This window comes from Eschrichtius robustus, chromosome 3 (assembly GCF_028021215.1).
Source record: "Eschrichtius robustus isolate mEscRob2 chromosome 3, mEscRob2.pri, whole genome shotgun sequence".
Classification (NCBI taxonomy): Eukaryota; Metazoa; Chordata; class Mammalia; order Artiodactyla; family Eschrichtiidae; genus Eschrichtius; species Eschrichtius robustus.
Window position 1 is genome coordinate 162,595,106 of NC_090826.1, and position 12,515 is coordinate 162,607,620.

General features: G+C 41.4%; 1 protein-coding gene across 2 annotated transcripts; it reads right to left on the reverse strand.

Moving 5' to 3' along the window:
• Positions 1 to 1,964: 1,964 nt before the first annotated feature.
• On the reverse strand, positions 1,965 to 11,586 carry HNRNPU (heterogeneous nuclear ribonucleoprotein U). 2 transcript variants are annotated; one of them, XM_068541701.1, is made up of 14 exons: positions 10,675 to 11,586; positions 9,730 to 9,841; positions 9,568 to 9,641; positions 7,493 to 7,632; positions 6,820 to 6,919; positions 6,345 to 6,457; positions 5,742 to 6,005; positions 5,422 to 5,541; positions 4,961 to 5,089; positions 4,699 to 4,867; positions 4,186 to 4,440; positions 3,693 to 3,877; positions 3,267 to 3,338; positions 1,965 to 2,807 (listed from the first exon to the last, which is right to left on the reverse strand). In XM_068541701.1, the coding sequence occupies exons 1-14, from the start codon at positions 11,363 to 11,365 to the stop codon at positions 2,754 to 2,756; spliced, it is 2,478 nt and encodes an 825-aa protein (XP_068397802.1). In that variant the 5' UTR covers positions 11,366 to 11,586; the 3' UTR covers positions 1,965 to 2,753. The 2 variants fall into 2 exon arrangements, with proteins under 2 accessions (XP_068397802.1, XP_068397803.1); XM_068541702.1 differs by having other exon boundaries at positions 10,732 to 11,585.
• Between the last annotated feature and the right edge of the window lie 929 nt (positions 11,587 to 12,515).

A 12,515-nucleotide genomic window follows, 5' to 3' on the forward strand; every position in this document is an offset into this window, starting at 1 on the left:
ATATCAGGGCCAGAAGCTGGTCTCCGCCTCCTAGGTCAGAGCCAGAGCCCTCCACCAAAGGCTAGATAGGAGTAACAAGGTGTAACCTACCAGCAACAAAGAAAACTTTTTACAGTTCCAGTTACTTTATGATTTCTATCTTAAAGCACTTTGTTCTTTCCTGATTAACGTCTTCGTAACCAATCTAATCCAATTCTTGCCTCAGGATGATAGGTATTAAGTAACTATATGCAAAAGTTTCTAGTGAAAGCACCCCTTAAACCAACAGCAATCTCACAGGTGAGTTTTCTCAGGGTATAATTGGGACATCTGTTCAGATAATTCTTGTTTATTCAGTGTTTTGCTTGCCATTGAGGGGAGGTAGGCAAGGGAAGGGGTGAACAATAAACCAAGTTTCTCATTCACAGATCTCGTTCTGCCAAACTTGGCATCAACTTTTTTTCTCTTATTTGCTATATGGTGCACTCCCTCTTCTTAATTTCTTAAATACTCTCTAGGATTATTTCACTTCATACAAATGCAGGTGTTACTATAATTCTGACCTTGAACCTGCTTTTTAAAACTTAACATTTTCCTGGGCAACATTTTTATCTATCCCATCTCTCTTCCCAAAATTTTCTGTGCTACACAGGCATGACAGCCTACCAAATGTCACTTGGCCATCACTCTCCCACTGCGATGATTAGAATATGAATTCTTTAATAAGCAATTTTAAGCTAGAAGGTATATCCAAGATTTTTCAATAGCACCTAAATATTTAGGACACAAACACTGATTAGCAACAAAGCTTACTCCCCCCCTCCCCATAAGTCTATACAACCCTAGTAATACTGATGTATACTGAAAAGCAGACTCATGCAAATAGTTGCTAGCAGTAAGTTAATTGCTAAAAAGACAAAAGCCCCTGAGGCACTATCTTGTACTGTAAAGTATTCCTATGGTAATTGTAGGGTTATAGGCCAAAAAATTCTCAACTGAACCTACACCATCGTCTGAAACTCAACTCCAGCTCATCTTTTAGCAAGAAAATTCCTAGGAGTATAAATAGTTAAAAATCTGATTTTAAATGGCTAAAACAAAAATCTAAGCAGTCAGAAATATAAACAAACCTATACTTACCAGAAGCAACCTAAAACACCAATGAAACACTAAACTGATGTCAAGTTTTAGTTCTACAGTTTGACTCCTGATTCCTCACCTCACATGAGTGAGGGTCCTTTAGAAGATTAAGTGTTCTGTGCAAACCCAATAAAATTACAATTAGGGGATCTAATGTTATCACATAACTACGGTTAAGTTAGCAGTGTTGTGTAGTAGTGACTGGCTTGCATGATGGCTTCTAAAAGCATCTGTTCCCAGAGTTTCATGTATTATATAGATGTATATATAATTATCAGTTGAGGACAGCCATTAGCATTTTGTAAAGATGATAAACTGAGTGTTAACTTCTCCCAGCCAGTACCTTTTCCCCTCATTAAATGTTAAAAGTCATCTGGGCGGGGAGGGGAAGGGAAGCATTCAACTTTACTTCATAATTTAAAAAGTCAATTGTCAGTATACATTTAAGTTTTTAAAACCTAAATGTTCCAAGTACAGAGAATAAGCTGTCCAGAAAGCACACACTTAAATTTTCTCCTCTTGGGAGTTTCATAAAGGGATTTTGAACCTTGATGGCGAGAATCCCAAAACGAGAGTAAAATGAATTCTTTTTATTGCAAACAAACGTCTAAATTAATTTCTCCACCCACTTTCTTTAGAAAGAAAAAGAAATCAGCAGGCTAAGGAGATACCCATTCAAGAACTGACATGATTAAAAATTAAGATATAAATGGGTGACTCACAATTTCATTAGCTTACAAAGATGGTGGAGTTAACTACTACAAGCACACTAGTTATACAGTATTTTGTGGGAGAAGGGCATACAGACATAGCTAACTTCATATAGATCCCATTAGACAACTGGATTTACAACAAGTTTTTTTAATAAGAAATGGGCAAAGCCAGCTTTCTTTTCAGAATCAAAATGCAGAACAAATGGAAAAATTATGGTATTTAACCTTCACAAGTTTGAGCCTCCACAAATAATGCAACCAAGTTTTACATTTTTAACAGCCCTTCTACATACACTCCATCTTCTCTATCTTAGTTCCAAATTTTATCTTCATTCCCAAATATGCCAATTGCATTGTTATTTAAAAAGAAAGAGCCTTCCCAGTTACTGTCAAAAACTACTATTTAGCTTACCCCTCCAGTACTCAGCAAACTACAGAGAGGATGGAGTGTAATACGAGCAGTACAGAGTCTTATGCAATTCATGAGGACCACTTAGTCCTTACATGAATCTGGTTGCTAACATTTCTATTATATTGTGACAATAACTCCCGACTGTTATCTCTGAGAAATGGGGGGAGTAAATTCTTAATAAAAGACACCAGGTACAAAGCAACATTTTACTTTTGTTGTGATAAAAAAAAAGTCACATTTTACAGATAAAATGTAGAACCCTGAAATACTGACACATTCTCTTATCGTGCACAATGCTGAGGTTCTCTTACGATTCACTTTAAAACTGCAATTAAAAATGTACAAAAAAGAAAAGAAAAAAAAAAAAATCAACCCACAAAGCTTCTAAAAAAGGAACCCGCAGGCACTTCCTCTTGTGGAATGTTTAAAAAGTTAGCCTACTAAAGAAAACAGTCGACTTCTTGTGAAGGTTTTGGAGAAATATGTATCAGTTCGTTTTATTTGGGTATTCAATAATATCCTTGGTGATAATGCTGACTCCATGGCTTCTGACCCCAGAATTGCTGTAAGAGAAAATTTTTTTTTTAAAGAAAAAAACATCAATAAGCCACTCAAACTGCTTTTAGGAAATGACAATCTAATTCAGAGTAATTGCTGGAGACAAATTTATACCTGTCATACCTCTGATTTATCAAGCCAGATTTAGTTGGTATTAATATCCCATTATCAATACACATTACAAAAGGAAACACATTATGACTTGGTTAGTTTATACAATTAAAGCTAGCAGTAAAAAGAACCATGTATTAAATACTATTTTATTTAAAAATATTAAGTTACAGCAAACTCCAACCTATTTTGCCTTCAAAAGATATTATGGCTACAACTGCAACACAATTCACACCTTGCCCTGTAACACTTATAAACACTTCAATCCCTGGACAAGATCTTTTTTCAAGATTGACTCTTATGAATTCAAAATACAATTAAATGTACAAAAAAGCACATAAGGAATTACTTACACCCTGCTGCCACTGGTTGTAGCCCTGAGATTGATTTTTGTAGCCACGATTGTTTCCTCGTCCTCTGAAGTTCTACAAAAAAGAAAAAAACCTTTAAGAAGAGCACAAGTTGTTAGGTTTGTATATGGGGCGGGGGAGAAGAGGAGACACAGCCACAGAAATAGATAGATTGCCAGTCAGCCATTAACCTCTGAGCACTCTCTGCTGCATTTGCTCTCAGGTGATTAACTTATTCGTTATGAGACATCACCTGACTTGCTGCTAGTTAATGCACTTGAAAAATCAATATAAATGAAATTGACTCATTTTACCATCACTATGCGTACATGCTGTGTTCCTCTTACTGAGGCTGCACAACATATGCCTTTAACTTTCCAGACTAAATTATACAGAGAATCAGTGTCTGCAGGAATCTTAAATCATTACCTGGTTGTAGTTCCCTCTGTTAGGCATTCCACCTCTGTTGTAATTCCCTCTGTTTGAATAACCGCCTCGGCTGGGAAAAACAGGGCCACGAGGATATGGATAGCCAATTCCACCACTTCCGCCACCGCCACCACCTCTCTGTGGCATATTGCCCCTCCTATTATATCCACCACGATTCCCAGGAGCTAAAACAAGAAACGTTTCATTTAATAGTGTGTTGTTATCTTCTTTACACACGACTTAGGGTTCTTCTGGACCACTCCTTTATTTTATGAAAAAAATGTTTAATTTAACCATTCAACATAACCTAGGTGTGTTTACCATCAAATCGCATGAAGTATTTTACTATGGTTACTAAGACAGCTAGGACATGAGGATCAAAAACTTCCTATGTTAAATTCAGCAGAAAAACATACAGACCCAAACTAGAAGATTACAGATTACCACTTGTTTCAACATTGAACCAAATAAATAATACTCAAAATTAACTTGCCTCCTCCTCTGAAATTTCCACCACGCATATTGAATCCACCGCGCCCTCTATGGCCACCACCTCTGTTAAACTGGTTCTTGCCACTCTTATTTTTATTGCTCTTCTTTGAGCCTGTGTTCTGTTTCTTTTCCGGTGGAAGAGCTTTTTTGCTTTCTTCCTTATATTGCTCCAAAAGCTTTTGGGCTTCCTCCTTCTGAAGCTCAACATACGTTATTTCATCAAAGCACTCAGCTACTTCTGGCAGAGTAAAGTTTCCTACAAAACATTAAATCATATTAACCTACAAATCCACTACATACACATTCACAATCCTAGAGCCTACAACTCTCAAGCAGCTTAATTCCTGCAAAGCATACAATATCTATTCATGTTTTAATTACATTTCCTTAAACAAGTGAAGTACGCTCATTTACAGAGTTAACTCCTGGAACAGTATTACTGACACAAAATTTAAGTTCACAGATATAAATCACAGAAAGATATTTAACATAACAGTAGAAATAAATTTCATGCCTTTCATTTTGAGGACTGCATGTTCCGGTAGGTCTTTTCCCTCTACTTCTGCTTTCTTCTGTGTTCTTTGCTTATAGTCTTCATCTTTTGGGCAAACTACAACAGCTTTTCGTTGGAAGCCTGCAAACAGGCACATTTTTCTCCTCTGGGCAGCAGCAGACACATTTGTCTTTTAAAAAAAAAAAAAAAGTTAAGTTTATAACCCCAAACATTAATTCTATAATTATCAGTTACTTTTTTCAATCTCAAAGCTGCAGCTTACCTGATCCAAAATGAAATTTCGCTTCTTACGGGCAGCAATCTCAATAAACTTTCCAAGACACTGTGGAGCTCTCTGCAACAGTGTGTTTAGTTTCCCAGTATCTGCCATTTGCTTCTTAAAACCTGCCACCTATTTTTAAAAGTTAAAGTTTCAAAATTTAAATATTGCCTTTTCCCACTGCTACAGAAAAGGATATTTTATCCTGTAACAACACCCAGTGCCTTCAATTCACTTTTAGCTACTGGATAATCCAAGTCCAAAAACCTTCTATAGGAAAGAGAAGGAAGCCTAGCCATTGGAAGGCAGTTTACCTTACAGGTAAAGAGCCTGCTTAAATAACCAATTTAACTGCCCAAACTCCTCTCTCTAAGATACTAACAAAATGGATAAAGACAGACAAAACGGTTACCCCGAATACCTTCTAGTCTTAAAAATGCTGAAATCATGCCCAATTTACTTACCATCATTTTATCCATTATGGTGTTTGTTCCAAGAATGTTGTATTTACCAGGATTTTCTGCTGCATGTTTAGTAACCCAGGTAGTTTTTCCAGCTCCTGGCAAGCCAATCATCATAACCACCTACAATGGAAAGAATTCTTTAAATATTTTTTTTAAATGCACAAAAGCCCAGTTTACATATCTGAACTTTCACAGCCTTTTAATGGGAACAACATGTATGGCAGTTAGTAAATTAAACAGACCAGCCATCCAACTCTTCTAAATGTCATTTTTGCCAAGCAAAAGCAACCTTCAAAATTCTTTTTTTTAAAGTGACTTACTTCACAATCTTTCTTCTCTTCAGGCCCCTTTGGTCCTCTAACTCGATCCTCCAAGGGGACATTCTGGATAAAAGTATAGTCTTCAGGTATTGGAAAATATGGCTTTTCCTTCTGACCAAAATTAAACTCAACCGCACAGTTGTGGCACAGAACATGCGGGAAGAGTGGTCGTCCAGCAAGAACTTCCTTACTGATTTTGAAGGCAATGCCAAGATCTTGTCCATTCTTTGCATAGGAGAGTTCTACTTCATCACTTTCAAAGTTCTGTTAATTGGAGAAAAAAATTAATGGGTTTTAATCTGCTTCTTATAACACTTCTTTAAAAAAAAACTTCAAAATTCAAGTTAGGAGTGAAGCTTTATCCTGTAGAAAACGTATTTAGGTTATACGTTAAAGAGCTTTAATATTTGGTTATATACAACTAGAACACCTATATCCACAAGCAGAAATTAATATTGCCCTAAAAGACTAGATTTTCGGATCAACTTCACATTAAGTAGTTTTCAGTCAAAATGAATTAGTATTGAAAGTTGACAATGATATGTTAAAATACTCTTATCTACCAACTTGCTATTTATATGTAGAAATTTAACTACGACTTACAACAAAACATGTAATCACATCATTTTCATCAAACTTCTCTCCATAATCTTCAGTCTCACAGTTGCATGTTTTTATTCCTTTTAGAGAATACCCATAAGAAAATTCTTCTTCACCTAAGAAAATAATTAACTTTCATGAAATCAATTTTTCAAAACAGTCCAATGACCCACGTACTTTAACATTCCAGATGTAGGGTTCAAAACTATACTGACTTTATACTAGATATAAAGTTAATGAGAGCTAGGTGGTTATATAACTAGCTGACAAATTGCATACCATGGATAATATTCTATTTCAACCATCAGTCATAAACCAAGTAACCACAAAGAAAGAAAAGCTAAAATTTAGCCAGTGTCCACGTTACTATTATTCATCTCTAAAAACAGGCAAAAAGTTTAGAATGCCTTCTAGTCTAACTACTAAAATCAAACCCTGAACACTCATGAGTACATAGATACTCAAATGGAAACTTTACCAAGCAACATTCCACTTGTGGTTAGTGACCAGCCAATCCGAACTTCGTGTATGTCAATATCTTTTGTATATAAATGCCTTACTGGGATCTTCTCTGTAACCTGGAAGTCAAATCATAAATGATTAAACTGTAAACGAAGGAAAATAAACCACTGAACCAACGCTGGTTTATTTCATTCGGGCAATGGGCTAATTTTTCTCCAGCTACAAAGTACAGAAAGACACCAACTCTACTCTTCCCCCTAACATTCCACAAGAACTTTAACAACTGATGTAAGAGCTTTTAACTTGAAACAGAAAATGGTTAAGTACTTAGTTAATTCACGTTTAAAAGAAAACGCTGAAATTACATATTCTCAATACTCAAAACCAACTAAAGTATATTCCTTTAACATGTTTTTTCTCTGGAACAAAAACAGGAGCCTAACCAAATTTATTTTCAAACCCATGGTGGGCCTTTCAAGTGCCTGATAAAAAATGAACACTCTAAATAAAAATTAGGCTGGCTCTATATGGCAACTTCTAATATAACAAACATCCTAAACTGTTACAGATCATAGATTCCAAGTCCCACAAAAACTTGAAAAATTACAAGTTCCAGTGACATCTAAGTGTCAGGGAAAAACTCACAAAAGTTCTTAAGGAAAAAAAAGACACCACAAGATTGCATTTACCTTCATCTCAAAACAGACTTTGCCTTTCGACACACCATAGGATGCCCTTCCTCCAGCCCAAAGAAAAGCAAAACTCTCCATAGTAAGGGAAGAAGCACTGAGGCGATCTCTTGATATTTTAAAATGTAGATCACAATTATCTGCAATTATATCAAATACCATATTATTTCTTTTGATATCCAATATAAATGTATCTGCTATATAGACAAAACTTTATTAAATTTTCTCATATTTCTTAATGTTGCATACATTTTTACAGATCATGCTGTTGTTCGAATTTTCAGTTCAAGCCCCGCTCCCACCAAGTCAATTCTTGCCAAATTATGAACTACAGCGTACACTACCTGTGCAACTAACCAATATCGAGGTTTAGTATGTGTATTTTAAGTATATAAAATAATCAAGACAATGTGACATTAATACATACCTGCTCTGCTCTTTACCTTGATTTAGAGGCAAGCAGTAGAGGATAGCAGGAAATCAAAGTGAAGCATGCCAGGTAGAATTTACCAGTGCCACAATAAAACTGAAGGGAGGCCATGATCAAGTATTTTAAAATACGAGTATGAGCTGTTGATCCTGCACTTTACAGGGGTTCTAGGTCTTAAATTGTTTGCTAAAACTTGTTAAGGCAGTTTCAATCTGCAAAATTCAAACCTGGTCATCTAATGCTGTTACTACTACAGCATTTTAGGTCCCCTTTCCCCAGACTTGCCTGTTAATCAATACCAATAGGGGATTACACACTTTGGAATAATCCAAATCCAAAACGTCTTTAACCTAGCTACCTTTGGGTCGCTGGCTCATTAGCATGCACCTTCTGAGTTCTCAGTCAAGGGAGCACTGAAGTTAGAAAGCTACTGCTGAAATGAAATTAAATCTACAGTTTGGAATTCTCCTTAAATTAGCTTTGCTCTTTTATTCCCGATCATCACTAACAGAATTTTCAATTCAACCAATTGTGTTTGAACCCAATAATGCACTTAAATTGATATCCCTAGGTGAGGAGCTAAAAGCCTTTTATAGTAGCATTACCTTGCCGAATCATTGCTTCAGTATCTCGCCAATATTTAACCAACTGAATTTAACGTAAAACATTCAACTACTCTTCCATGTTTAAGTCTTTAAAAAAAAAAACAACACTCCACTATCTCAACTATGTGGTAAAGCGTATACAATAAGAAACCAAGACTTATATTTACACTGCCTTACACATCTAAATAAAAACCATATGTATTCCAAAACATGAGAATCTAAGCTTCAACTCCTTAGATATACAGGACAAGTTGACACCTTACCTCTAAGCAATTATTTCTACCCTTTGTTCTATCACAGAAAGAATTGTACTTTCTGATCACAACACCAAACAAACGATTTTTCTTTTGTATTAGAAAAACTAGGAATCTGACAGCCAAGGCCCATTTAGAGGTTTGCAATACTTCCTCATACTCAATTGCAACCCAACTGGGTAAAGTAGCAGTATTTACAGCGCTGCCATTGATACCATTCGCTGCTGAAGAAAGCTAGTGGCCCAGTGAGAGCCCACTGCTGCTGCCCCAGGTCTTTGGAAGAAATCAACTTAGCTTAAAGCAGCAGCTACTGAACTGGAATTGAGAACAAAAGAGCAGTTATTGAAAAAGTATTATTACAATCTTTTAGAATAGGGAATATAATGGCGTGCTAATGGGAAAGCCATTAATATTTAACTAGCCCAAAGAGCTCACTTAACATAATTCCACAAAAAAATAACATTACTTTATCGTAGAAGCCTAAATGGACAAGTTATAAGTAGTCTTACAAGTTTCCATTAGCTAGACAATCAAATGTTGGCATTAATTTCACATTCCTACAAATGAGAACTTTAAAGCCATACCAAAAAACTTATCAAATTGTTAGAGCCTGTAAAATTATCAATACAACTACTGTACTAAATATTAAGTGCCCAGAATCTGAATATAAGCCATCATCTTCCTACTTTTATTACAACTGTTTACACGTGTTAAGTTTTCTAATATTTTGTAACCAAAAACCACATTTGACAATTGGAGGAACGGGGGAGAAACAGCTTCACTTACAAGTATCAAGACAAACCACTGTGTCGTCGAAGTGCTCATCTTCTTCTTCAACAGGTGGCTGAGGAGATTTGGCTCTGAAAGACAGAATTGTCTCCTGATACAGCTTTTCCCACCAAAGCATAAAAAACAGGTGACAAGTAACACTACGTTAGCATCCTCTACCTGCTATACTTGTTCTCTTCAATGTACTCAAAATAGCCACGGCCATGATCTTCTCGAGGTCTTTTAACACCTCTCTTTTTATCTCCGCCTTTCTGTTCTGTTTTGCCGTCTCCTACAATACACGACACCCCTTTATAAGAGACCACGCCGCAACACAACAAACAAAAAAACCTCTTCTGTTTTGACGCCCCAAAATAGCTCTACTTTCCCTGTTCATTTTTTTAAGTGTTTTCAATCGACGATTCAAATGAGAATTCAAAGAAAAACCCGCTTGGAACTGGACTATAATTAGTGACGCAGTCTAAGGACATTGCTAATTTTGCCAGCCTACTCGAATATTCGAAAAAGCTAATGAAAACTTAGCGCGGCCCAGGCCCAAAGCCCACGTGTATCCCAGAGAGAGTTCAGGAAGGGGGGAGGGGCTGGAGCGCCCCGCCCGCACTCCCCTCCCCCACCCGGGCCCGCGGTCCCCGCGGCCGCATTGTACTGCTCGCCGCTGGACCCGCCCGGCCCCGCCCGCCGGAAGTGACGTCACGCCGAGCCCGGCGCGCCTTGCACAATACCGCGGCCCGGAGCCGCCACAGCGCGCCGCCGGGGCCCCGGGCCTCCCCTCCCCCCGAGACATGTGCCCGCACTGCGCGCACGCAGCGCAGCGGCGCCACCGCGGCTCCTCCCCCTCCAGCGGCAGCTGCAGTTCCCCCCCCCCCACCCCCGGCTCTCCAACCACATAATGGAGGCGCTGCCGCCGCCGTCACACACCGAGCGGAGGCCTCACGTCTAATCCGGGATTTCCCCCCCCACCCCCTCGCAGAGGCCCCCGCCCCCCCGGGGGCGCCCTCCCGCGGCGGAGCTCCCTCCTCCCCCAGCGGGGCTCCGGCAGGCCTGGGCACGGTCCCCACCCCGCGCGGGCCTCCCGCCGCGCGCAACCAACCACGCAGCACTCACCCGCCGCCGGAGCCCCGGGGCGACCGCCGCCTCCGCCGCCTTCCGCCTTCTTCTTACCTCCCGCCTGCTGCTGGCCCTGCCTCGCCCCGGGCGGCGCCACCGTCACCGCGAACAGCGACGTGGGGCCGCTGCTCTTCCCCGCGGCCTCCTTGGCTGCCCCGCGCTGCTGCTGGGGCTGTTGCTGCGGCGCCGCCGGCGGTTGAGGCTGCTGCTCCCCGTGCCCGTTCTCGTCGCCCGCCGCTTCCTCCTCGTCTCCGAGCTCATCCTCCCCTTCCTGGAAGCCCTGGTCGTCGCCGTTCTCGTCCTCCGAGGCGGCCTCCTCCTCCTCCATCGGGCCCGAGTCGGCCGCCCCCGCGGCGCCGTTCTCCTCCCCGAGCTCCATCTGGTCGCCATCCAGGGCGGCTATCCCTTCCTCCTCCTCCTCCTCTTCCTCCTCGTCGTCATCGCCGCCTGCCGCGGCCTCCTGCTCGAGGCCTGCTCCTGAGCGCCCGGAGGAATCCCCGCCCAGGTCTAGGCTGCCGTTCCCGGGCTCCATGGCGGGGCGGCCCCCGGCCTCCTCGTCGTCCAGCGCGGCCTGGAGACGCTCCATGAGCTCGGCCTTGAGGCCCTTGTCGGACAGGCGCCGCTTTTTGAGCTCCTCCTTCAGCTCCGACACCTTCAGCTTTTTCACATTAACAGGCGAGGAACTCATGGTGAGGCCCCGATTCACCGCTAGGCGCTGTCTCAAACTCGGCTCCGCTCACTCGGCCACTGGCGGCGGCTGAGGCTGCTCCTCGGCCCGGGCGGCGGCTGCGGCTGCGGCTGGACGTGGGTTCCTGCTGCAGAGCGGATCCGCCTGGTGTCGAACGGCGCCAATTCCTTTCACCGAGTTCGCGAGGGAGACGCGGAGACTCGCCTGGCGCGAGCGAGCACGCAACGTCCTCTCGCAGGGGCGGTGCCGCGCACGTAATATAGCCGCCCCGCCCCTGCGCCGCCTGAGCGCCCGCGCCCGCTCCGCCCCGCCCACGCCTGTTCCCCCCTCTCCCACCCGAGCCACGGGCCGGGAGCGCGGCGCCGCGCACTGCGCTTCCAGCTGGGGCCGAGCTAATGGAGGAGGAGGAAACCGCCTTCAGTTAAACCGACCCACTGCAACATTTATTGGCCTTTCAAGATCTTTGGTGGCAGTACTCGTTTGCTATTTGCCTTGCCCGGAGGCTGCTTCTACCCAAATGCTTTCGGTCCTCAAGTTGGCATTTTCAACTCGAATCCAACACCTTTTCTTCCATTTTATATTTGTCGTATCTATTTCTCCAGCTATTTGTTTAGAACGCCCTAAAATTTTATTTCAGTGTTGATTTGTACAACGCAAGTTGGCAATTACTCTACGTAGGGGATTTTCTTCCGTTTAATATTTGGTTTAATTTTCCTAAGTCCTGCCTTGCGAATTGAATTTTAAACTCGGCAAGGGCCTTCCTTTTGTCTTTCCCATGACCCCTGATGCAGGGTTTGGGAGATAAAAATGCTTGCTTTTGGAACGTGTACTCCACTCCATACTGCAGAGCGTATACTTTACAGGCCTTGTTATGGCACTTCTAGCCAAAGAAGTCATGTAAGCCTCAGAACTGCAATTCTGTGTTTTCTTTACCTACCAAAAAGACGGATCACCTTTAAGATTTATTCTATCCAATTTAGGACCTGGTCATCCAGTTACGAAGTCCCCGTAGTTAACAATGAGGATGAGACCCAGCTAGGTCACACACTTTGATTCTATTACTTTTCCTATAGGAATACTTCTGGCCAAATTATGATGAAACCCTCATAAAAGCTCATGAAAAATAAAGGGCTGTGATTTTGTAAAAAGA